The sequence below is a fragment of the Clinocottus analis genome, unplaced genomic scaffold (assembly GCF_023055335.1).
Source record: "Clinocottus analis isolate CAN_PGR_092001 unplaced genomic scaffold, fCliAna1.0.p SCAF_3, whole genome shotgun sequence".
Taxonomy (NCBI): Eukaryota; Metazoa; Chordata; class Actinopteri; order Perciformes; family Cottidae; genus Clinocottus; species Clinocottus analis.
In genome coordinates, this window is record NW_027176042.1 from 23,358,702 (window position 1) to 23,385,292 (window position 26,591).

The 26,591-nt window shown below is 42.5% G+C and overlaps 1 protein-coding gene across 3 annotated transcripts in view; it reads left to right on the forward strand.

Annotated features, from left to right (window-relative positions):
- Positions 1-26,591, forward strand: part of LOC137796658 (glutamate receptor-interacting protein 2-like) — a 214,033-nt gene that overhangs the window by 50,715 nt on the left and 136,727 nt on the right. For 2 of the 3 annotated variants that reach the window (XM_068594705.1, XM_068594706.1), the window contains exon 1: positions 21,231-21,409. The exons of the other annotated variant lie outside the window; for it this stretch is intronic. In XM_068594705.1, the coding sequence (XP_068450806.1) occupies positions 21,253-21,409 (157 nt within the window). In that variant the 5' untranslated portion in view covers positions 21,231-21,252. Of the gene's footprint in view, positions 1-21,230; positions 21,410-26,591 lie in introns of those variants that run through there. 3 annotated transcript variants of the gene reach the window in all.

A 26,591-nucleotide genomic window follows, 5' to 3' on the forward strand; every position in this document is an offset into this window, starting at 1 on the left:
TGTGTCTGGGTGAACCCAAACTTTTGAACAGTAGTGTATTTAACTCTTTAATTATCGCTGTCTGTCCTGTTCTACTACTTTAGTATTTCAACATTTCATTTGCCCACGTTTCTATTATTACCGCAGTGTTTTATTGATTGATTATGTTAGTCGAACGAGTCGTTTCTTACCGGGTCAAACGAAGCGTGAAGCTCACGTGGAACCGTCCGGTAACTAGTTGGAGGCTATTTGGCGAACGTTTGACTTTAAAAGCTTCAATGCTGATAAAACTGTAACGTGATGTGTGCTACACATTATCCTGTACTCTTTTTTTTTTATTTATAGGAAGATATTGAGGGAAATTGCTTTTCCACGGTCAGAGGAATTGTTTTTACTGCTTCTGTCCCCGGAGGCCCGAAGCGAATTAGGCCGTGGAGCTTTTCTTGCCCTGCGCTCCGTCTCGGGGAAACTCCTTGGAAAAGGATTTTGAAATTGAAAAAGCTGAACTTTCTGTTGTCCCATCCATCATTTTATATTCCTTATTTTTCTGTTCACCTGAACCTTTCCATCACTTCATGGCCTTTCCCTTCATCCTACAGCTCCATCTGGCTCTATGATTCACTATCGGACCGATTTGAAGAACTCAAATCTGTTGCTTTTTTCTGTCCCGTCATTATTCCAGAACAAAATGGTATCTTACAACTAAGTTCAGTTAATTCAGGCAACAACACTTCTTGGGTAGGTTTAGGAAAACATACATTATGCTATAGGTGTAGAATTAATTATCTAAAGCTATACTTTGGAATTATTTTGGTTTTCATTTGTCAAGAAAGGATTTTTTATTTTATTTTTATTTTTGGGGCCAAAAACGCAAATTACAATCGTTCTAGGTTTGTCGCACACTTTTGATTGTACATTCTCATTGTGAATATACGTCTGGCATCTATTCAATCCCTTTTTATTGTGCATGATTTGAGTTTAAATACTTTTACGTGACAAATAAATCGACGAGGACGTCGTGTGTGAGCCAGAAAGGCGGGAAAAAAAACCCGGATGAGTATCCGCTGTTTGTTTGTTTGTCCGCCTCCCCTTCTGGTCTTCAAACTTCCTCGCCATGTGGATTAGAAACGAACAGATTTTAACACACAAGTGCTGAGCATCGCTGGTTTTAATCTCCAGTCCAAAGACACGGTCGGTTCACAGCCGTAGAGACCGAACGCCCTGCTGGCTGCAGCTCGCTCCAACAGTCTGGGACTCTGCTTTGGCCTCCGAAAGAGCTCCTTCACTGCTTTTGTGAATGAAACTGTGTGTGTGTGTGTGTGTGTGTGTGTGTGTGTGTGTGTGTGAGTGTGCGGGCACCCGAGGCGGGATGTGGAGAGACGTGATGTGAGGAAATGGAGAGGAGCGAAGGATGGAGAGAGAGCGAGAGAAAATAACTTATTGGTTTTGTCATCGGTTTCCAGCAAAATTGAAAAACCGTGATAGCTGGAGCGTGTGTGTGACATGTTTCCATTTGTGTTTACGTGTGTGTGTGTGTGTTAGACATATAGGCACACACAAGCAGAGATAAAATGAAAGACACACAGAGAGAGACAGAAATAAAGACAACTGATTTACCGAATCCAGCGCCACCTCCCTGGCACCACGGAGTTATATATCAGTGTTTAATGCATAGTTTTATTTCTCTGCGGTCATAATCACTGATTGTGAAATGTCTAAATCACTGAGGTTTGACACATTCAGAGGTGCAGTAAACACAGGTGGTTACGACACAACCAACACACACATTGTGAGGCATTAAAGCTGTGTTTTAATATTGCATTTAATCGTTTGACTCGATGATATGCAAGAACCAAAAAATCTGTACGCTGCATGCCCAGTGAGGCGGAGCGGCAGGGCAGGGCGATAAGTCAACGTGATTTATTATCTTTCAACAATACATTGATGATAACAAATACATACTTGTTCAAGTTACACAGAAAATATGAGCAGTTTGCACCAAAGGTGTTAATCAAATGATAAAATGCTCAGTCCTTCACACATGAACATACAAAAGCCATGCGGCTATTTTGTTGAATTACCATACAACACAGCATTCTGGTCATTGGGCCCAGTCCTCCATGCAGGTATAATGAGTCGCTGGTGGGGACAATGAAGCATGAAGCCAGCCACAGACAGATGGAGCTGAAACACCAGTGATTATTGGGGAACTGCTTCAAAAGAGGACACAGAAGGGACGCCCAGATTCCCTTTTTTGTGCACAATAACCCTGTTTTTGGTAACGATGGATGCAAAGGGAAGTAGGTGTTTGCTAACAACGTAAAGTGTTCAGCCCCCTCGTGACCAGAAACATGTTTACGAAGCTTCGTTAGCTCCCAGTTAGCATGTCGGTGGATGTGAAGGGAATTCGATGCTAATGAGTTGCTACAAAAGTAGTGACTGTATCTTGAATTTGTCATAGGATTGACCTCCTACACAATGACATCATTGTCCCTCCCAGTCATCTCGGGCCGAAACACCCCGTCAGCATTTTTGCAAGAAGCTTGGTTGATGTTAAGAAAGGGTTTGTGTTGAGGTTGAACACACTTTAAGGTGCAGACGTCACATGACAGGGTGAAGCCACGCCCCCAGCAAACATCACGCCTCAACCAGTGAAGGTCAGATGAGGAAAAAGACAATACATATTAAATGCAATAAACATCTCGGAAGAATAATAAAAAATCTGAGTAGTAAGACCAACCAGCGGGTTATGTAGAATACTACCAGATGATCAAGGTAGAATACTACTAGAACTGTGTAGAATATTACTAGATGATCTGGGTAAAATACTACGAGACAATCTTGGTAGCATACAACCAGATCAATATAGAATACTACTAGATGATCTTGGTAGAATACTACTAGACCTGTGTAGAATAATACTAGATGATCAAGGTAGAAAAATACTCGATGAGCTTGGTAGAATAGTACCGGACGATCTTGGAAGAATACTACTAGATCTGGGTAGAATAATACTAGATCTTGGTAGAATAATACTAGATGATCAAGGTAGAATACTACTAGATCTGGGTAGAATACTACTAGATCAAGGTAGAATACTACTGGGCGATCTTGGTAGAATACTGCTAGATCTGGGTAAAATACTACTAGACGATCTTGGTAGAATACTGCTAGATCTTGGTAGAATACCACTAGACGATCTTGGTAGAATACTGCTAGATCTGGGTAAAATACTACCAGACGATCTTGGTAGAATACTACAAGACGATCTTGGTAAAATACTACGAGACGATCTTGGTAGAATACTGCTAGATCTTGGTAGAATACCACTAGACGATCTTGGTAGAATACTGCTAGATCTTGGTAAAATACTACTAGACGATCTTGGTAGAATACTGCTAGATCTTGGTAAAATACTACTAGACGATCTTGGTAGAATACTGCTAGATCTTGGTAAAATACTACTAGACGATCTTGGTAGAATACTGCTAGATCTTGGTAGAATACTACTAGACGATCTTGGTTGAATACTACTAGACGATCTTGGTAGAATACTACTAAACGATCTTGGTAGAATACTACCGGATCTTGGTAGAATACTACCAGACGATCTTGGTAGAATACTACCAGACGATCTTGGTAGAATACTACTAGACGATCTTGGTAGAATACTACTAGACGATCTTGGTTGAATACTACTAGACGATCTTGGTAGAATACTACTAGACGATCTTGGTAGAATACTACCGGATCTGGGCAGAACCAGACCAGACTACATTTAGAGTATCGGGTCTGAGATCGGTCATGAACTGCTGAATAAAAACTCTACGACCGGCTCGGCTCTGAATGGATCGGCCATTCGGGAGTCCGAACCTCTCGACGGCCACGACACTCTTCTTCACCGAGGATCTCCTCTTCTTCCTCTCCGTGTTTCAGACCATGATGGAGGCAGAGCTGCGTAGACACCGGCTGCCACTCAGACTCAGGTCCTCCTCGTCCTCATTGCAATGGTCGTACCTGTTTCCACTGTCTCACTGAAGCCACATGCATATTCCCATCTACAGTGCGAGTACCTGCAGTAATGACACTGGCTAATGGAGTGGAAAGCTTCCTGTGCATTAAGAGCTTCTCTCCGGGTTAATGAGGTGTGTACTTATGTGTGTGTGTGTATATCCGTGTGTGTGTGTGTGAGCCAGGTAAACGGCATCCTCGGGGTGTAATAGGAATAAATTAAGATAAGAACGGCATTGTTTTAGCAGTATGCATTATGTGAATACATATGCATTGCTGCTGCTTTTAGCTCCGGCAGGAAGGTCAGTGAGGAAGAGGAAGAGGAAGCACACTGAACCGATGGCCACAGTTAAAGTGCCCACCAGCTCGTGTCTGGTACCCTAAATTATTTGCCTTACCCCGATTAAGCTGATAATCGGGCCAAATTTGTGCCCGATTACTTCCTGAAAACTATCAAAAATCTGGCCTTTTGATTGGCCGTCGCACAGTTCAATCAGATTCCTCTCCTGGCAGCTGTTGTACAACACATCTGTCGGTGTGCTACACCTGCTGCAGAGACAGAAAGAGCTTCTCTAAACTCTCAGACGCGAGGAGGCACTACCCCCTTCTGTCCACCGGGGGCGCCAGACTCAACACAAAATGAAAGTTCAATTATTTTGTTGCCGCAAATCGTGTCGAGACTGTAAGTTAGGCCGTTTTATTCTGTGTCTTCTGAGAAAAACAGAAGAGAGAGGAATGATATCAGGAAGCATCTCAGGGCGACGCCTCTCTTTTAATACGAGAGATCTATTGTCTCTTTACGCAATGCTGGGTCTGTTTTCATGGGAATTGTGTGTGTGTGTGTGTGTGTGTGTGTGTGTGTGTGTGTGTGTGTGTGTGTGTGTGTGTGTGTGTGTGTGTGTGTTCATCTGCTTTAAGTGGCTCTGGTCCATTAGTGAAAGCTGCTGTAAACAGCTGTGTTTGGGTCTCAGGTGGAGAGAGGCAGCTCTTCATCAAACCCCCATGATGCAATGCAGGCTCTTTGTACAGAGTGTGTGTGTGTGTGTGTGTGTGTGTTTGTCTGCGCGTGTGTGTTTGTCTGTGTGTGTGTGTGTGTGCGTGTCTGCATGTGTCTGCGTGTGTGTCTGCGAGTGTGTCCGTGTGTGTGTCTGTGTGCATGTGTGTGTGTCTGCGTGTGTGTGCGTCTGCATGTGTCTGCATGTGTGTGTGTCTGTGTGTGTCTGCATGTGTGTCTGTGTGTGTATCTGCATGTGCTCGTCTGCACGTGCTTGTGTCTGCGTGTGTCTGTGTCTGTGTGTGTGTCTGCATATGTGTCTGCGTGTGTGTATCTACGTGTGTTTGTCTGTGTGTTATTTCGATTAGTGTAATGAATCATGATGGATGTTTTGTCTTATGACACATGGAGGTAGTGTGTGTGTGTGTGTGTGTGTGTGTGTGTGTGTGTGTGTGTGTGTCTGTGTGTGTGCGTGTGTTGAGTTCTCTGGCGGAACATTTTGGTGAAAGATGAAACAGCTCGTTCCTCCGTCGTTCTGCTGCAGGTTTAAGGGTTTATTTTTGCATAGATTGTAAACTTTATCATCACTTATAATAAATATGAGTAACAAAAGAAGGACAAATCATTTCCTTTCTTTCTATTTCCTTGTCTATTTCATTATGTATTCATACAAACACACACAAACATTTCTCTCTGATCACTTCATGAAACAACGAGATGTTTCTTTGTGTTTGAGGAGCAGATTGTTTCTCTTTGTACGTTTTAAAGAGACGTGTTATTAAACTAAAGGAAAATAGAAGATCTTTGTTTGTGTAAGATGACGACTGAAGCTCCGTTTAGGTTTCTAATGATCAGTGAGACGAGTTGATCACGTGAGTCAGAGCCCATGAGAGAAGACGTCTGCTTCCTGCTGTCAGTGATCACTTCCTGTTACATGAACACATCTACATCACCACCAGAGGGCACCACCTTCACACCGTATGTCACCGGGAGAGGAGGAGAGGGAGGGGAAAATAATAAAATAAAAGACTGAACTGTAATAATCTGCATAACCACTGGGGGGTGCTGTCTCATTGGTGAAAAAGGATCCTCACCATCCCACCAGGTAGCTCTGTGATGCAATATTTAATATTACACTTCAGCTTTAAAGCCACACTTTGTGTCAACGTTTAAGACACTTTTTTAAAAGAATGACCTTTTGTTCATCAGCTGAACTTTACACCTCAGTTACTCAGTTACATGAAGAAGAAAATCGTGAAGTTGGGAATGAGGGTTTGTGTCACTTCACAGCACTTATACATATATATAAATATAAATATATATATATATATATATATATATATATATATATATATATATATATAGAGAGAGAGAGAGAGAGAGAGAGAGAGAGAGAGAGAGAGAGAGAGAGAGAGAGAGAGAGAGAGAGAGAGAGAGAACTAATGAGAAACTCCAACAGATGGCAGATGCTAAAGATTTCTGTCTTAAATAGTTAGACGGCAATTAACAGAAAATAAAAACAAACCGACAAATTAACTTGAATTTCAATCCAAACCAAATATTCATATCAAATGATAAACACTTCCTGCTTTAGTGTTCTGCTCAACTTAAAGTGATGAATGAGATGGTTCAGGAGGGAAATGAAGGTGAGTGTTTCTCCATTTGAACCTGTAATACCTTCGCGCCCCACATGTAATACCTCCGCGCCCCACTAGAGGGTCACGCCCCACCTGTAATACCTCTGCGCCTCACTAGAGGGTCACGCCCCACCTGTAATACCTCTCTGCACCTCACTAGAGGGTCACGCCCCACCTGTAATACCTCTGCGCCTCACTAGAGGGTCACGCCCCACCTGTAATAACTTTGCACCTCACTAGAGGGTCACGCCCCACCTGTAATACCTTTGCACCTCACTAGAGGGTCACGCCCCACCTGTAATACCTTTGCGCCTCACTAGAGGGTCACGCCCCACCTGTAATACCTCTGCGCCTCACTAGAGGGTCACGCCCCACCTGTAATACCTCTGCGCCTCACTAGAGGGTCACGCCCCACCTGTAATACCTTTGCGCCTCACTAGAGGGTCACGCCCCACCTGTAATACCTTTGCGCCTCACTAGAGGGTCACGCCCCACCTGTAATACCTTTGCGCCTCACTAGAGGGTCACGCCCCACCTGTAATACCTCTGCGCCTCACTAGAGGGTCACGCCCCACCTGTAATACCTTTGCACCTCACTAGAGGGTCACGCCCCACCTGTAATACCTCTGCGCCTCACTAGAGGGTCGTGCCCCACCTGTAATACCTCTGCGCCTCACTAGAGGGTCACGCCCCACCTGTAATACCTCTGCGCCTCACTAGAGGGTCACGCCCCACAGTTTGAGAATAATGGGTTAAGTGGCGCTTGACCCGTCCGGTCTGTTCTTGTTTTCCAGCTCTGTGGGGTCGACAGCCTGTGAAAAACTTCAAAGCCAAGAGGTGTAAAAACCAAAATCCAAATTCTTGAGTAGATTTGAGTGGACCAGCTTTCTTCCTCTTCCTGGATTTCACCTCTCTAAATTGGACGACGTTCCAGAAATTCCAGGACCGTCCGAGCAACAGCAAACAAACAAAAAAACATCGCTTCAAATACTGACAGAAAAAGAGAGTGACGAGGGCGAAGAGCAAAGTAGTGTGAGAGCGAGTATTTGTGTGTGTGTGTGTGTGTGTGTGTGTGTGTGTGTGTGTGTGTGTACAGGTGTGGTGGGTACCTCAAGGGAGGTGAGGCGGGCCGATCAATGTCGCCACGGGACAGCGAGGGGTAGCGCGCTGGTTATTAAGGCGGATATCGCCGCAGGAGGGCGAGTCGATCGCCGATCCAGCTGGAGATGGAAGCATAAAGAGAGAGAAAAAAAGAGAGAGAGAGAGAAAATGGGGGAGACACTTGGAAACCAAACGATACCGAGAGAGGAAGGCGAAAAAACTGCTGGATGGAAACAGCCTTCAAATTGTTAAAACTACAAAGGTCCTCTGGTCAAAGACGAGCAAGGACGAGATCAATGGGTCCAATTCTACAGAATATGAATCTAGGATTTGACATATGAGTAAATGTCGGATGCATATTCATTTTGTTTGTGTGTAATGGCGGTTTGACAAGATTTAACACTTCCAACTTTCCGAAATTTGGTTTTAGACATTTTTTTTACACGTATCTACTACTTTATTCATACATTTTATTGCTTTTGTGAACCTAGGACCTTTTGGTAAACCAATTTCTATCACCGAAACCAGAGTACAGTTATGTTTTCACGAGAGATATGAAGAATTTAGGGTCATATTTTACTCTTTACCCTTCGACCCTTTTGAAAATAATGACTCGTTTTACATAGAGAGCTGAGATTGTTCTGCAATTTTTTGGATGAAAATCATGGGTATGGATCTGCAAGTGTCTTTAAAAGGTGAAATTATGTAAAATCGAGAAAATGACCTCACGGTCCAGAGGGTTAAACGGCGCTTCAAAACATCGTATTAACGTTTATCGGCATCTTTGCACCTGTCGTGTCTCATGTTGTGCCCGTTAGACCCGTGAGACGAGTCTTTGAGGCGCTCGCCGTTAAAAAAAAAAGGCTGAAATCTGTCAGCGGCTGAAGGCCCGGTGGATTGTTTTCAAGGCAGCGCTGCCATTGTTTCTGACGCTGTGAGGATCGGCAATGACCGAGAGGCGGTGACTGCGGTCGGGTCCCGACAGAAATGTAATTAAATAAAACTCAATTCAAACATTCGGCGAGAGGACTGGCTGCAGTGGAGCGGGAGAAGTGTCAGGAGCAATTAAAGTGTCACAAAGTGTAAATATGTTCAGAGCTGCAGAGGAGACAGAGCTCGGTCCTCTATTTGCTTCTTCCCCAAATAAAATATGCATTGGACTCTGAACCAAAATATGACATTTTGAGATTGAGACATAAACTCATGTTTACAATGTTTACTGAGGGAATACATCAAGAGAGAAGTAGAGTCATTTATACAGACTTCTATACCACCAGAGGAGTCGCCCCCTGGTGGTCAGGAGAGAGAATGCAGCTTTAACACATGAAGCGTAGACTTCTATACAACCAGAGGAGTCGCCCCCTGGTGGTCAGGAGAGAGAATGCATCTTTAACACATGAAGCATAGACTTCTATACAACAGAGGAGTCGCCCCCTGGTGGTCAGGAGAGAGAATGCAGCTTTAACACATGAAGCATAGACTTCTATACAACCAGAGGAGTCGCCCCCTGGTGGTCAGGAGAGAGAATGCAGCCAACGTTGTGTCAAACTTTGTTTGAGATTATCATTTTAAAATAAATTTGTCAATTGTTGTTGTTGTTGTTGTTGTTTTTTCAGTCGCGATTGAGACGTAAAGAAACAAGAGATTCATTACGGAGCAGGAACATCTGCACATTCAACGTTCTCTTGCTGTGAGATTTATGGACTCAATATTCAGTGATGAACGCTGCACACACACATACGCACACACCCACATGCACACAAACACACACTCAAATACCCACGTATACGCACTCCCTCAGACTTGCACACTCACACACACACACACGCACTTATAGACGCACACACGTAAACACACACCCAGTTGGGCTTTGACCTCGGTTGAAAGCTCTCAGAAACTTTTAGATTTTTCACTTTTTGTCTTTTACTTATCGATGATTCAAAAGTGTTGCATTGAGTATTAATACTATATATATATATATATATATATATATATATATATATATATATATATATATATATATATATATATATATATATAAATATATTTATGTTACATTTTATTGAGTTTTAACAAAGCTCTGCACACAGCAGCTCCCAACACACACACACACACACACACACACACACACACACACACACACACACACACACAGTAAGTTATGCAAACAAACACATTGTTTAAAGTAGAAAAGAAGCATGAGTAGTTTGATATTCATACACAGATATTATAATGAGGCATCATTTGCTGGTTTGTGTCATATCTCATATAAAAGTTTCTTTTCTTCCACTTTTCCATTACAAAGACGTCTCGGACCGTTTCCAGCCAGCGTTCCTGTTTTTTAATGTTTCCATGAAGCTGATTTCTGCTGACAGGTTGTGTAGTTTTTGTTGCTCTAAAAGGCCAAAAGCCTAACGCATGTTGTCCTGTTGTGGTTGTTGTCGTTGTTGTCGCTCCTCAGTGTGCAGCGACAACAACTTGAATCACTTTCATTCTGCTGTGCAGCTGTTTGGCCTCAGAGCTGAAAAAAAGAAAAGAAACGCACAACAGAGAACAAGACGACAATGTTGGAACGAGCCGCCTCTCTTTGACACGCACAGAATGCAACCTGCTGGTGTGCAATTACACCAACAACAACAACAACAACAACAACAGAATGACACATTCCATAACTGTACCATCAACACACACACACACACACACATGTATACACAAACACACATGTATACACACACGCACACACACGCAGACACGCATATGCAAATGAAGTACTGCAGGAAAACACTAAATGCCTGAAAATGTACACGTTTTGTTCTTCTTTCACACACACACACATGTTCACCACACACAACACACACATACACACACACACGCAGACACACACACACGCAGACACACACATATGCAAATGAATTACTGCAGAAAAACACAAAATGCTTGAAAATGTACACATTTTGTTCTTCTTCCATACACACACAACACACACACATATGTTCACCCTACACACACACACACACACACACACACACACACACACACACACACATACACACACACACACACACACACACACACACACTCTAAGTCCTGAGGTGATTTAGTTAATGAATTAGCCTGTACAACAAACCCAGCATGGAGTTAATTAGAAAGCCTGTCACCTCCTGCAAGTCACGCAGATTTCACTGTTTCCTCGGGCCGCATTCAACCATTATCACACACACACACACACACACACACACACACACACACACACACACACACACACACACACAAAAGGCGGTCTCTTTCCCGGCCCCTGAGTGAACGATGCTGCAAAGTCTTTGGCTCATTTTGCAGGTAAACAGAGATTTTAATGTCCTGTTGGATTATTACAGGAAGTAATTTCTTGTGTTTCACCACAAATATTTTACAACATGAAACTCTTGTGGCGTGTGTTTAAAATACATGTATGTGAAGCAGCAGTCCTGGTTCATTTGAGAATGAATATTTAATCAAATTATGAAAAAGTTAAGAATTAAATACATTTCTTTAGTGGATACTTTAGCTTCACACTTTCAGAATTGTGTGCAGAATTTAAAAAAAAGTGTTTATAATAGTGAAAAACTGTAATATTCCTTTTATTCACCACCGTGTTCCTCCTCCAGCGACGGATGGAAATTGAAATTCTACGTTCAAACTTTTAGACAACGGCTACACACATATACACAAACAGGTTTCAACAATCTCTCTCTCTCTCTCACACACACACACACACAGACACACACACATTGCTGATTCATGCCATATGCCTTTTCTGACACTTCATGTTATTTATTCATTAGACCTAATCCCCCATTTGCATCGCTGGACTGTATGACTCACCACGTGTGTGTGTGTGTGTGTGTGTGTGTGTGTGTCTGTCTGTGTGTGAGCATGCACGGGAGGTGCTGCAGCGTATGACAGCTCAACATTATCTCCGCTGCACACACCACTCCGTTCCTCTCGTGACCCATTTAATTTTCTCCATACGTTGCTGACACAGTCCCGTTACCCGTAGCAACGTACGGCTTGCGCACACACACACACACAGACACACACACACACGAGTGTTGACGGGTTGCTGTAAAGGCTCTCGTGTTCCAGCGTTCGGGGTGTTTCTGAGAGATAGCTGCACCTTTATTGAAGGTTGGGCATGTGTTGGAGCACGAGCATTGTCTACCTGTGTGTGTGTGTATGTGTGTGTATATGTGTGTGTGTGTTTGTGTGTGTGTGTGTGTGTGTCTTTCTTACTGCCGTCTTTTTGCCTGAAGAAGAGAAACTTTGAAAACATTCACAAACTAGCGTTAGCATTAATATTAGCATCAGCATTAGCACAGGGTTCAATGTTATCAACGCTGAGTTCTTGAAACATCCAGAAGAGCCTTTTCAAAATAAACTTTTATTGTAGGTTTACTTTTTAATTATATATATATATATATATATATATATATATATATATATATATATATATATATATATATATATATATATATATATATATATACACACACACATATATATTAGCTGGTGTGGTCGCATCCCACATCTGAAAGTTGACATTCTCTGAATACGACTGTTGTTGAGTCACAAAATGTAATTTAAGGATTGTTTTATGGTGAGAAGTTACTTGTTTAAGCATCAAATCTGTGGTCGGTTTGTCAAGAATCAGCCGATTTAACCCTTTTATAGTACGGAGCCTGTAGCCGGCAACAGAAAGTAACATGCAAAAACTAATTTGACCGTAACTCCTCGAAAATTTGCGCAATCGACGTAATTCCAACGGATTCTGAACGCTAAGAAGTTCTCACCCTATGTCAAGCGTCCTATGCGATTATTCACAAAATACCTCACAGTGGCCTTTCTTTTTGGTGTCATGGATATGGTCACCCTCGGTACGCTGCCGTTTTAGCGTCTTCGCATTACGTTTCGTACTCGAACTCGACAGTGCGACAGCTTTTCACCAGTTTTCCGTACAGTTTCTGTAGTCGGTCGAACTGAAAAACCTCCCGCCAGGAAAACGCAAGAAAACGTCTTTCCCCAACCTCTCATCTTTTTCTCTTTCTCTTTTTTTTTGCCGGCTCGGTCTTTACCGCTCGCTCCTCAAGGCTTCCCACGTCATTTCCTCTCTCTCTCTGGATGCTACTTTTTGTTTTTCATAACCCAAACAGAGAGAAGGAACCTCTAAAATTTCTGGAACACGGCCTGGTTTATATGCCCCCCCTTTGTTTACGCTCACTGTGTGTGTGTGTGTGTGTGTGTGTGTGTGTGTGTGTTTGTTCACTAGTTCGTACATCACTTGGGGAGAAGGAGCTGGAAAAGCTGCAGAAACATTCTCGGGGAACGTTCGCCGTATGCTCGTGTTTGTGTAAGAGAGAAAGTGTCGGCTCTGCAGTTCACAGCTATAATTTGTCCTCCTCATGCATATTTTTTTTTCTTCCTCCCTCGCTGCTCTCTTCCTCCTCAATTTACCGTTCCCCTTCCAGCTCGTTTCCCTTTTTGCCACCATATCTCTTTCTGCCTCTGTTCCTCTTCATAAAAAAAAATAAAAATACACTGGAATGTGTGTATCTGTGACTAATCGTGTGATTTTTTTTTTTTTTTTTGTGATGCACTGCAGAGGCTCTGACTTTGCTAATCAACGCTACAAAGTGCTTTTTAGCCAAGTGTAGAGGCGCCGCTTGAATCTCTCTGCAGAATGTTCTCCCTCAGTATTACAATTTAGAGATTTGTGTCAAGAAAGAAGTCCAATGAGCTAATGAGCTCCCGAGCAAACAGCAGAGCTAAACTGTAACAGTTGCTATGTAGCCATTAGCTTCTTGTTAGTTTAGCTAACGCATTTTTAAAAAAAAAAGTCTACTCAAGACCTCCGTTAGCTTGACTTTTCTAGCGACTACCGTTACTACCCGAGTGACGGTCGGATCCAACGGGATTTTTGGCATCGGAAGAGTTACGGTTCCCGTTTTTTTGTTTTTTGTAGTCTTAGAAGTTGTGGAGGATTTTGTTGGAGCGCCTTCTGGTTGAATGCAGGTGAACAGCTTGCAGGGTTCTTACGGTCGTGGAAAACCTGGAAAAGTAATGTTTTTTTTTTAAAAAAAGAGGTTATTTCCAGGCCTGGAAAAGTCCTTGAAATAAGTGTAGTAAAAGTTCCCCAAAGTGTAGTAAAAGTCCTGTAAATGTGGTATATTCATGTGTTCATGATGTTTATTTATGCTGAGTTTGAAAGAATGCAATATGCTTTTAAAAGAAAGAGACTCAAAATATAAGCAGGCATACATACAGGCATCTATATAAATGTTTATTCTTTTAATCAAACTATTGTCTCATTTATTCTTGTCATATAAGGTATACTGTATGCTTTGAATCCTCATTGATAGTTAAAATACTACAATTAATCACTTTTTACTGTTTACACAGATTTTACACAATGTTTGCTCATGGAAATTTGGTTAAAAGTCATGGAAATTTGGTTAAATGACATTGAAATCCATTGGTCAGAATGTGTATGAACCCTGAGCTTGTGTGAAAATTAAAGGAGACGTAACGCGTCGTTAAAAAGAAATGCAATGTTGAAACCCGCCGGCTTTATTTTTTTGGGGGGTTGAAAAATAACTTGAAATCTGGCTCAACAACTCCCAGTTTTTGTATCTCAAGTTGCTATTCGGACCGTAAACACCGAGAAGCGCACATAAGAAGGAAGTCTTGGTTCACATCTCGGCATTGTTGTTATTAATGTGTTTATATAACTGTTAATCTTATCTGGATCAGATCAGTCTGATCAAAAATGTGGGCGGATCAAGATCAAGGCACATTAAAATCAGCTGTAAACAAGTAGAAACCATCTGCTTGATACCACAAACACTACATTAAGTGACCCAATGACCTGATACCCGGACATCGTGTCTGCATGCGTAAACACATTCAGCCCACCTTGTTTGAATCCCCCACGGAGTCGACCGTCTCCTTCACAAAGCAACCGCCAAAGACAGACGTTCGGCGTAAAGTAGGCCAAGTGGTTTCACATTAATTAGTTCTGCGGATTTTTTTTTCTTCGTACGATGTCAAAATCTGCCTCCGGGGAAAGGTGGAGCGCACTTCATCCGAGGTGTCAACACGTCGCTGTAGTTTGCACGACATTATAATTTTGGCGTTTAGAGCACAATTCCACTTGTTAAGACTCAGATCGTGGCTCGACGTGTCGGGCCGAGGCGGGAAAACAAAAGCGGAGGAAAGGAGTGGGAGAGATTGATGGACAAGAAAGTGAAGAGGCAATGATTTGGAGACAATAAAGCCTTGTGAGGGAAAAAAGAGGCCTTTTGTTTAGTTCTTATGTAATTCTTTCTTTTTGAGCTTTAGGGAAACAATTGAGAATGTTACACTTCAAATGAGTTTTGGCTTTTTTACTTTGGCGTCTTGTTTTCTATTGTACAAATCAAATAACCTTTTGAGAAAATCATATTTCATTGTGGATTTGGATCGCCCGGGGATTTGTTAACGTCACAACCGTGGAGGTCTCACAGAAAACAAAGGAGAGTTCCCACACATGAAATGAATCTCTGTAATGTATTTTGCTTGTCATGATACACTTATGCATAACCTTCCTCTTGTGTTAGCTTTCTGTTAGTATCTATTGTGTTAGCTTTCTGTGAGCATCTCTTGCGTTAGCTTTCTGTAAGTATCTCTTGTGTTAGCATCTCTCGCGTTAGCTTTCTGTTAGTATCTCTTGCGTTAGCTTTCTGTAAGTATCTCTTGTGTTAGCATCTCTTGCGTTAGCTTTCTGTTAGTATCTCTTGCGTTAGCTTTCTGTAAGTATCTCTTGTGTTAGCATCTCTTGCGTTAGCTTTCTGTTAGTATCTCTTGCGTTAGCTTTCTGTAAGTATCTCTTGTGTTAGCATCTCATGCGTTAGCTTTCTGTGAGCATCTCTTGCGTTAGCTTTCTGTTAGTATCTCTTGTGTTAGCATCTCTTGCGTTAGCTTTCTGTTAGTATCTCTTGCGTTAGCTTTCTGTTAGTATCTCTTGCGTTAGCTTTCTGTGAGCATCTCTTGCGTTAGCTTTCTGTGAGCATCTCTTGCGTTAGCTTTCTGTTAGCATCTCTTGCGTTAGCTTTCTGTTAGCACCTCTTGCGTTAACGGGTCGGTTTTGACTCCTGTCTTATATCAGCTGTAAAAAACACTAATTTATCATATCTTGTTAGGCTTATCCATGAACATTGTTGTATGTTTTAATATTTTTGGTGTGGGCCTCTGGGCCTTTTCATTGTCAGGATACCCCTCTATTTTAAATTCGTCGGTCAATCCAGCATCAAGGAAGCAAGGAACGGAAAAGTTTATGTGAATTTAGAGCAAAGTCACACAAAATAAAATAAAATAAAATGGGTCATGAGCTTGTTTCTTGTGGTTTGCCAAGATGACACACATCTGTTCTGATGAGTCTGGTTCCCTGGGTGTTGCACCAAATGCAAAGTGAATATGCAGTCAAAGATGAGAGAAGTTAAGACGCTCAGTTACTCAGAAGGTGCCCCGTTGACGTTGGCCGGATTCCACCGAAAATAAAAACACATGTTCGTTCTCCAGAAGTTTGCAGACACAGGAATGGAAAAGATTCAAAACACAGAAAGCAATATTCTGTGTTAAAAAACAATCAGTTTATTCTCCTAAACGTGGGACGTGCCTTTCAGAAGGAGTGTTTAAAGACTGCATCTCTTGAGTTTTGCCTGATGTTTTACACAAACGTAAACTGCTTCTGCATTACTTCTGTTTGATGTGCGTCTGTGCTGCAAACGGGCTGTTTCTGACTCTCTTAAAATCTCTGCATCTGTGCAGCGTGAGGGGGAGTGGGAGGCATGGATTGTGATTATCATAAACGCTCTAATTGTACAATTAGGAAGAGGAAATGCTGCAAAAAAAAAACAATGTCATTGACTGATTTCTGACTCTTTTGGGATTCAAATTAAACCAGAAAATGGAAATCTAGTCTTCATTACAATGAAACTATAAGTATTCAAATGATTCAGATACATTTTCCTTCTTCTTTACCTCTTTTTGCTTGTTGCTTCCATCTATTTGTATGTTATTACACGTCAACACTTTTCAAAACACAATGTTTAAAAAGTAAAAAAATTTAACCGATGACATGCATACATTTTCAGCGATTAATCGCATTATGCGCCAAATTCAATTTTGAAGTAAAAACAAGTGTATTTGCACGCTTTTATTCTAAAGTAATGTTATCAGAACCATATAACAGCACTCTGGAGCAACAGCAAGTTAACACACATACATATATATAGTTTATAAGATATTTTTGGTTCTTCAGGCACTTTGTCTCTTTCAGGCGTTCCTATGAATATAAATAACTTTTATTGGGAGAGCTTTGATCAGGTTTCAATGACTCATTCACAATGGCTCACTTCAGTTGTGTGTGTGTCTGTGTGTGTTGTTGCATGTGTGTATATGTTTGTTCCAGGTTTAAGCCACCTGAAGTTCAATTGCTGTGATTAATTCACACGCCCACTTTGAGAGACTGTTTCATAATCAGTTCATATAGAGTACCAGTGACGCTCACACACACACACACACACACACACACACACACACACACACACACACACACACACACACACACTGAATCTATCTTATGAAACTTTAAACACCCTCCTGGCATCAGAAAATCGTCTCTTTAAAACCCAGTGAGTGAATTAATGAACGAAAGCCAAGTTTTTGGAGCTTGTGTGTTTGTGCTCATGTCTGTGAGCATGTGTGTGTGTGTGTGTGTGTGTGTGCGTGCGTGCGTGTGTGTGTGTGAGCAGTGGGTGGGTGGGTGAATGAGAAAAATAATCTCTAAAGGAATAGATAAGTCCTTTTTATTTCCAGCCTGTCTGCACCTTTCTGCCTGTTACAGAACTCATAGAGTGAAACGTTTTATCAGCCGTTGGCTTTCTTTCGTTTGATAGAGCAGACATGAAAAAACATTCAAAAAAAGAAAGCAATAACAATCAATCTTCACAATCTTCAGCCAGAATTCAAAGATTTATGGAATGAGCAAATTTATGGAATGAGTCAAAAGATGAAGCTAAACAGAAAGACTCAGTGTAGTTCAGAGCCAGCAAACTCCATTGTTTCAATTGAATTACATTTCCTAAATTAAGACACTCTGCAGATGTGTATATATTTAATTCCAGTATATATATATATATATATATATATATATATATATATATATATATATATATATATATATATATATATATATATATATAGACTCTTGAGCGGCCATATGTTATATATATATATATATATATATATATATATATATATATATATATATATATATATATATTTGCTCTGAGACTTTTTTTTTGCTCTGAGACTGAGGCACTGGCTGTGAAGATGTTTATATATATATATATATATGTATATATATAACATATGGCCGCTCAAGAGTCCACATGTGCATGGTACATGCTAGTCCTTGCTAACTGGCTAACTAGCCGCTGGATAGCCGAGCCTGTCAAACTATGAAGCACCACTACGGTTGCAGTAAACATGCGGTTAACGTTTGTGGAAAAAAAAATCTAAATAAGTTAATGAAGTAAAATGTATGTAATATCGCATAACAGCGTCACAAATGTCACTTCAAAATAAATCAACAACACTTTTTTACGCTCACAACCGCAACCCGCAACCTGAAACAGCTTTAAGCTAACTCCATCGTTAGCTAGCCGCTGAAGTAGCACAAAGTCCAGTCCGGGCGGGAGGAAGGAGTCGATTTCTCGTGTGAAACTAAAAGTCGACGTCACCTTTTTGTCACACCGGCATTTAAAAGTCTCGGGACTCTCGTCACTCTCGGGCCACGTGGATTCGTCAGTCGGTCGAGCAACGTTTTTTTCGTTGCCTCAACTTAAACATTCCTGTAACAGGAACGATTAAGTTGAGGCAACGAAAAAAACGTTGTCAGGTTTAGGAAAGGTTGTCAGCTCGAGGGTTTTATGTGCGGCGTCAGAGTTGGAAGCTTTGATCGCGGACTGGGTCTCGGTGTTTGACGAGTCGGGGCGTGATTGCGTCGGGAATCCCTCGGCGCTGCGGCGCTACGGTACATTTTTCTTCCTCTTCAGTGCTTTGCTGCGGCAGTCGGGAGGAAACAACTGCTTTTCTCTTGGAATCCGCTGACAAAGCCGAACGCTGAATTGAGTCTATTTCCGTCTCCCTCGCTCCTGAGTCTATAATACTTTGAAAAGTTGCTGTGAGCCGAAGGACGGTCCTTCCAGAGCTGCTCCGGATGTCTGCCAGTCTGCATGACCTCCTTTTTAAAAACTTTGAGTTTGGGTTTTCACTCGACCTCGTCTCAAGTGATCGTTGACGTTGGTTTGTCTCTAGAAATCGACATCAAGCAACATGCTGACTGAGAAAAAACACACTTACTATGTTCCATGTTCTTGTCATTAATAGTTAACCTCTTAATGTCTTCATAGTAATATAGAATTGACTGAATTTTGTTACGGCTCTGAACAATACTTTTTTTTTAAACTCTGGAACTCTCGAGGAATCCTTTTTGATATGCTTTGCTCATACTCACGCTGGATGTTTATAGTTATGATCACAATATCTTTTTTGTTGTTGCAGATATACATTTTTTTCACAAGACTTTGCTGAACAAATACAACAATAAACACAAGTATTGGACTTAATTTGGAGTTCCTACGACGACACAAACGAGGGAAAAGAGGCCTCCAGCCCTACAGGATTCAACGGGTTAATGTCTTAAAGCCGCCCAACACTATTCAAAGGAAAATAGACTCACATTTATAGATGTGGGCTTCGTATTTGAGGGATTATGAGGGAATAAAAAGGTCAGAATGTTGGTTTTATAATCGGCAAATCCAATAACTTTTATTTCATTAACACAATTTCCCTCCAAATGGAGGTCACTTTCTTTCCTGACCTCGTGTTCAATATGAAATGACACTTCAGAGACAATACGTGAGCTTGATGCCCTTTGATTCATGTGAAGAAGAAAAGAAAACAACCCACGGATCATCGCGTCCTCCAAAGTGCCGTTCCGGTCCGTCGGCGGCCGCCGCCTCGAGACGCTCCAGAGAGAAAAACCTCGATAATCTTCACGGGGCCAACTTTTAATTTCCTGCCCGCAATCAATTCTGTCAGGTGTCACACTTCTCAAAGAGGGAAAACTTCTTTGCAGGGTAATGGCGTGTGTGTGTGTGTGTGTGTGTGTGTGTGTCGTCTCGGGTTAGTGATTAAAAAGCCTGTCCTAACAGACCCCCACCTCCATCCCCGGCTGAGTTTTCATTATAGCTACTTGGGGTTCACACCCTCAGCTCTGCAGCGTGTGTGTGAAAGTGTGTGTGAATGTGTGTGTGTGTGTGTGTGTAAGTGTGAAAAGGCTGAGTGTGTATAATAGAGGGGTTCATTTTTGTGTGTGTGAGAGCGAAGCAGAAGTGTGTTACCTGCTTAAACAGTGTGTGTGTGCGTGCGTGTGTGTGTGTGTGTGATTGAGCAAGCGGAAAAGGCTGAGTGTGTATAACAGAGGGTCCATTTTTGTGTGTGTGTGTGAGAGCGAAGCAGAAGTGTATCCCGCCTACCTGCTTCAACAGTGTGTGTGTGTGTGTGTGTGCGTGTGTGTGCATGAGACGACAATCTCATTATGGAGAGGCACGGACTGGAGATTAAAGAGCAGATGAGTGGGATGGAGAAAAGATGGACACAGAGAAGAAGGACCGTGAGAAGGTGAAGGGAACAGGTGGAGAGGGAAGGAGGGAGGATGAAGGGAGGAAGGAAGTGAGGAATGTAGGCAGTGAGGCATTGATTAAAGGAGTTATCTGTGGTCTGCTGACAAACTGTGTGAAGCTGGCAAGAATGTAAAAAGTGCCGGTGAGTCCTAACAGAGCGCTAACGGAGCGCTAACGGAGAGCTAACAGAGTGCTAACAGAGCGCTAACAGAGCGCTAACAGAGCGCTAACAGAGCGCTGCAGAGACGAAGCTCCACACAGGTTTTTTTTTTACAAAATATTGCCCTTTTTTGTTTTTTCCTTCCCTTATTTTCTCTTTAAGTACTGGCTGAGAGTTTTGAGGATGTAGTGAAGGAGGAGGGGGTGCATGTTAAAGAGAGAGAGAGAGAGAGAGAGAGAGAGAGAGAGGGAGAAGGAGATGCCTCTCCCTTCCTTCCTCCCTCTCCTCTCTCCTCCCTCAGCGTCTCACTCCTCCCGTCGCCTCGCTCGTCGGATTGTTCGGTGGAGCTAAAGGAACGAGGGAATAAAAGGGAACGGGGCGCTGCGTCGCAAAGAAGGTAGAGGAAGAAGAAGAAAGAAAGAAAGAAAGACCAGGCGGAGGAGAGGAAGAAGAAGGGCAGGAAGAGGAGCCACTGTTCCGCGGAGAAGAGACGCAGACGAGCAGAAAGTTCATCCAGATTCACCAAAAGACAAGAAAGAAAAAGAAAGAAAGAGTTGAAGACGAGAGAAGGAAGTGAGGAAGAGGAAGAGAAAAGAGAAGAAGAGAGAGATGGACAAAGTGGAGCGGGTGATGAAGATGGTGAAGAGGATGTCGCCGAGGAAGAAGAGGAGGGAAGGGGGAGGAGGGCGAGGAGGAGGACCGGGAGAGCTGGAGAGCCCGGACACGCTGTGCGACGAGCTCTGCCGCTTCAGCCTCTGCATCGGGGGTGAGGGGCCGCCGCGCGCGTGTGTGTGTGTGTGTGTGTATGTGTGTGTCTGTGCGTGTGTGTGTGAAGTTGGGTGCTTGTTCATACATGACACCGTAGCAGTGTTTGTGTTGAGTTCCCGTGTGTGTTGAATTAACGTGTGTGTGTTGAGTTCGTGTGTGTGTGTGTGTGTTGAGTTCTTGTGTGTGTCTGTTGAGTTCATGTATGTGTGTGTGTGTGTGTGTTGAGTTCATGTCTGGGTGTTGAGTTTAAGTGTGTGTGTGTTAAGTTCATGTGTTGTCTGTTGAGTTCATGTGTGTGTGTTGAGTTCAAGTGTGTTGAATTCATATGTGTGTTGAGTTCAAGTGTGTGTGTGTTGAGTTCATGTGTGTGTCTGTTGAGTTCATGTGTGTGTCTGTTGAGTTCATGTGTGTGTGTGTGTTGAGTTCATGTGTGTGTCTGTTGAGTTCATGTGTGTGTGTGTGTTGAGTTCAAGTGTGTGTGTGTTGAGTTCATGTGTGTGTGTTGAGTTTGTGTGTGTGTATTGAGTTCACATGTGTGTGTGTTGAGTTTATGTGTGTGTGTGTTGAGTTTGTGTGTGTGTTCAGTTCATGTGTGTGAAGTTGGGTACTTATTCATACATGACACCTTAGCAGTGGGTGCGTGCGTTTGTGTGTGTGTGTGTGTGTGTGTATGTGTGTGTGTGTGTGTGTGTGTGTTCACGTTGTCTGATTGCTCTACAGGTTGAAGACAGTAACATTGATACGTACCAATTTGCTTTATGAATGTTCATATTTCAACAGACGGTATTTGTGTCTGACAGAAAGTATTTTCTTCTTTTGCTCTTGGCTGAGCTTTATTTTGAAGGGCCATCAAGGTGTTCTGTTGGACATTTACAGCATTAAAGTCGCAGCAAACAGCTGGTCTGAAAGTGCAGGTTCTCCAGGCTTCTGCTCGCTGACCTCGATGTCGTCTCCTCGTCTTTGATTGGACTGATTGTAAATTACAGCCTCAGTGCTGTGATTTGCTGACAGGCGCCGTCATCGCGATGCAGTGAAAGAAACACACAACTGCAACGCCACGAAGGGAAAAGACACTGCACAAGTGTAGAAGTGTAAAACATGTGAAACACCGCTGAGGCTGAACTGCATGTGCAGCCATGTCTGTTCCTTTGGAACTGGTTGATCAGATTGAGCTAACGCGTCACACATGGCCTTCATGGGCAAGTCAAGATCCACTAAGATCCTTAGATCCACTAAGATCCTTAGATACACTAAGATCTACTGAGATCCACTAAGTTCCACTAAGATCTACTGAGATCCACTAAGATCCTTAGATCCTCTAAGATTCTTGGACAAACTAAGATCTACTCAGACCCATTAAGATCTTATAAGATCATTAGATCTCCTAAGATCTGCTCAGACCCACTAAGATCCTCTAAGATCCTTAGATAAACTAAGATCTACTCAGACCCACTAAGATCTACTAAGATCCACAAAGATCTGCTAAGATCCACTGAGATCCTTAGGTCCTCTAAGATCCTTGGATAAACTAAGATCTACTCAGACCCACTAAGATCATTAGATCTACTAAGATCCTTCGATCCACTAAGATCTACTAAGGTCCTTCGATCCAAGAAGATCCTTCGATCCACTAAGATCTTCTCAGACCCACTAAGATCATTAGATCTACTAAGATCCTTCGATCCACTAAGATCTTCTCAGACCCACTAAGATCCACTAAGACTTTTGACTGAATATCCTCCGTAACGCCCCAATGTTTTGTGTTGTGTTGTGATTTTTTTTTTAAATTGCTGATTCTGATTCTTTAGGTCCTAATCTTTCCTAAAAGGTGTCCTAGTAGTATGCGGGGTGAAGAAATATTTCAATACTGACGGAACAACTATGGAGAAAAAAAAGGTGCATCTACATTTGCGCTTAAGATTTGTTTCTTCAGGCAGTGTTGACCTGCAACATTGCTATGAACTCATAGGAGGCAGAAACTGTCACTGTTGTGTTTTGTTGCTCGCCAGATTTTGCTGCATTGCCGTTCAGGCGGTATCATTAGTTAGCGCTACCGACTAATTAGCTCTGAGTCGGCTAGCGTTGATGCTACACAGTTTGTTCGGTACCTCATGTTCTTCAAAGACTTTGGGAAAGTGTTTCACAGAGGGTTCAGTTTTTTTTGTGAGGTTTTATTTTGCAACTTGCTTTGATCGCAAACAAACAGCTCGGCGAAGCGAGCGAGAGGCCGAGCGCTGGAGACGACGTGAAGAGGGAAGAGGGCAGGAGTGTGTGGGAATGTCTGTTTTCCTCTACCCCTCCCACATATATCCCTTCCTCAAACAATCTAATCTCATCACTCGGCAGAAGCTGCAGCGCTCAGACTTCAAACGCCGGCGAGAAACCGCCGGAGAAGCGAACGCCGCGCGGCAGGCGGGGGAAAAAGGTCACTTTGAAAACAAGAGGGAACACGAGTGTATCAAGGCAAACATCCCAGCATCCCCCTCTGTTCCAGCACAATAAATGCTTTTATTCAACACGACAGATGCTGAAGGCTTTGATCTACGACTGGTGTGAATCCAAGAGGAGCAAAACCGATGGTTTGCTGGAGCGTCTCATGTCGAAGCTGCTGATTACAACCTCTCGTCTCGTTTCAGTCGAGTCCTCTCTGGTCCCTCGATAAAGTCTTGTTCAGAGTCTTTGGTGGTGGCTGATGAGTTGATGATGCCGGATCTGCGGAGAGGAAGGTGAATGAACTGAAGCTGGAGGGACGATCGTATTTTTAAAAAAAGAGACAGCAGTGCTATTGTTCAAAGGCTCGAACCTTGACAGCAGGGACATTACGAGTGAGCCTGTATGAGGAGTCAATGGCATTTTGTATTTTATTGTATGTGGTATTATGTATTGTTTATCCTTAACAAAGTATTTTCTGCAAGAAAACAATACGTTTTTGTTAGATTAGAGGTTTTGGCCCTTCGGCCATGCTGAATGTCTTAATCTTGCATTCTCCCTCCTGACCAGCAGGGGGCGACGCCTCTGGTTGCCGAATTAGATCGAATAGAAGTCTATGAGAAAACGACTGTACTTCTCACTTTATTCCCTCAGTAAACTTTGTAAACATGAGGTTCAAGAGTAAAGTATAGACCAAAAAGGACGGCATGCTTTAGGGCGGGGCTACATTGTGACTGACAGGTCACGAACACGGCGCCTCAGACCCGCCTTGTACACGCTAAATTGAGCATTGGTCTTGATCACGGATCCTCAGCTGGTTTTGTAAAATGCACTAAGCACAGACACAGACTATTGGCATAAGTCATTGGGCAACACCAAGTGTTATCAATCAAAGACACACAACGGCACAACGCTCCTTCAACTGTGCACAACCTGCAGTAGCACACCATGGTCTACTTCATCTATTGTCTCTGAGCATGTCTGTGCACACGTGTTGAATGCAGAAAAGAAACAGTGGCCAGAGTGCATTATGGGATGCTGGAGAACATGAATCTTGCCTTAAAGACCGGGCTGGACCATCTAACATGTCTGGAATCGTGGTTTTCTTCTTTGCCGAAATGCGACTCAAATGAATGGCAATTACACTGTTCGCTGTCACCTTGTGCTAAGTTTGAATGAGCAGAGGGGATGTGCCCCGCGGCAGAAAGAAATTCAAATTTCCGTCAGGAGAATAGCTTGAAAGCCGGAGTGAGGCAGGTAGGAAGCAAGCGGCACACGCAATCGGTGGAAAACAGCCCGCAACGAGACATGAACAACTGTGTGATGGAGTGCAGGAGCGCGATGTTAACGAGCTGCAAACACGTCGGCCCCCTTTTTACTGACAACATTTTAGAATTACAGGAAAAGCTATTTCAATCAGGAGAGACTTCATTGAAATCAAACAATGATGTATTACGCGTGCGTGCAATTGGAAAAGCGTGTTTGTCGAGGGGGGAGTGATGCTGAGGTCTGGCATGCCAGAACTCCCCCCTGGTGGTGAAGAAAGGAGTTGCCGCTCTCAGATGGTGAATGAGGAGGACTGGAGGTGACTGGTGGAGGAGGGAGTAACTGGTTTGAGCTGAAATGGAAACTGACAGCAGCAGAGAGGAGGACACCTTTAAAAGTTTTAACCAGCAACGATGTGATTTGCTTTGTAGTTGTCGTGTATCTCTTTAGAGTTGTTTTGTGTCTTTTTATAGTTGTTTTATACCAAGAACTACAAAGAGACACACAATTACTACAAAAAGATACAAAACAACTACAAAGAGACACAAAACAACTACAAAGAGATACAAAACAACTAAAAAGAGACACAAAACAACTACAAAGAGACACAAAACAACTACAAAGAGACACAAAACAACTACAAAGAGATACAAAAGAACTACAAAGAGGTACAACACAACTACAAAGAGATACAAAAGAACTACAAAGAGACACAAAACAAGAGTTACAGAAAGCATCAGGTTCGTTAATTTAACATGATGCCCACAATCAGCTGGTCACAGAGAGAATTATTTTCCACATTACTAAAGAAAATGTGAATTATGTTGAAAACAAACAAAAATACTGTTTGAAAAAACCCGGAGAGATTTAGTTTTTAAAAATATATATTTTTGCTGCAAAATGTGAAGACAAAAACAGATAATTTGTGGAGACTTATTTGTCTCAAGATAAATTGTCAATAATCATAAAGGAGATTTAATTAACATAAACGTGTGCACTATATTAAAGCAGACGCTTCATTTTCAGCTGTACAGTCGACCCAGTTGCCACTCCAGAAGGATCAGGTGTGTTTTTGAGAGCCTGGGTTGTACGTTCTGGATCCTAAATAAAACCCCCAAAAAAGCTCCTCTGCATTATTTTCACGAGAGCCAATTTCCATCTCAAATCTGCATCTCTTAATTACACTGAAGTCGTCAGCTCCTCAGTCAGAGACTCGCAGCTGAAATCTACTGCAGCAGCTGACAGATCATGCAAAACTCGACGTGCAGTCGAGGTGGGAAATTACCATCAGCCGGGAAGCTGAGTCCAGGCTTCAAAGATAAACAAAACCCCTGCAGTACATTTCGGACGTGCTCCAAAACGGCATTTAACTGGCACCCTGTGACCTTTTCGTTTAACCTCCGAGGTATCCTGCAGCACATCATAAACAGCAAAGAGTCAACAGCAGAATACAGACCAAGGAAACTTTAAACTTCTAAAACCTC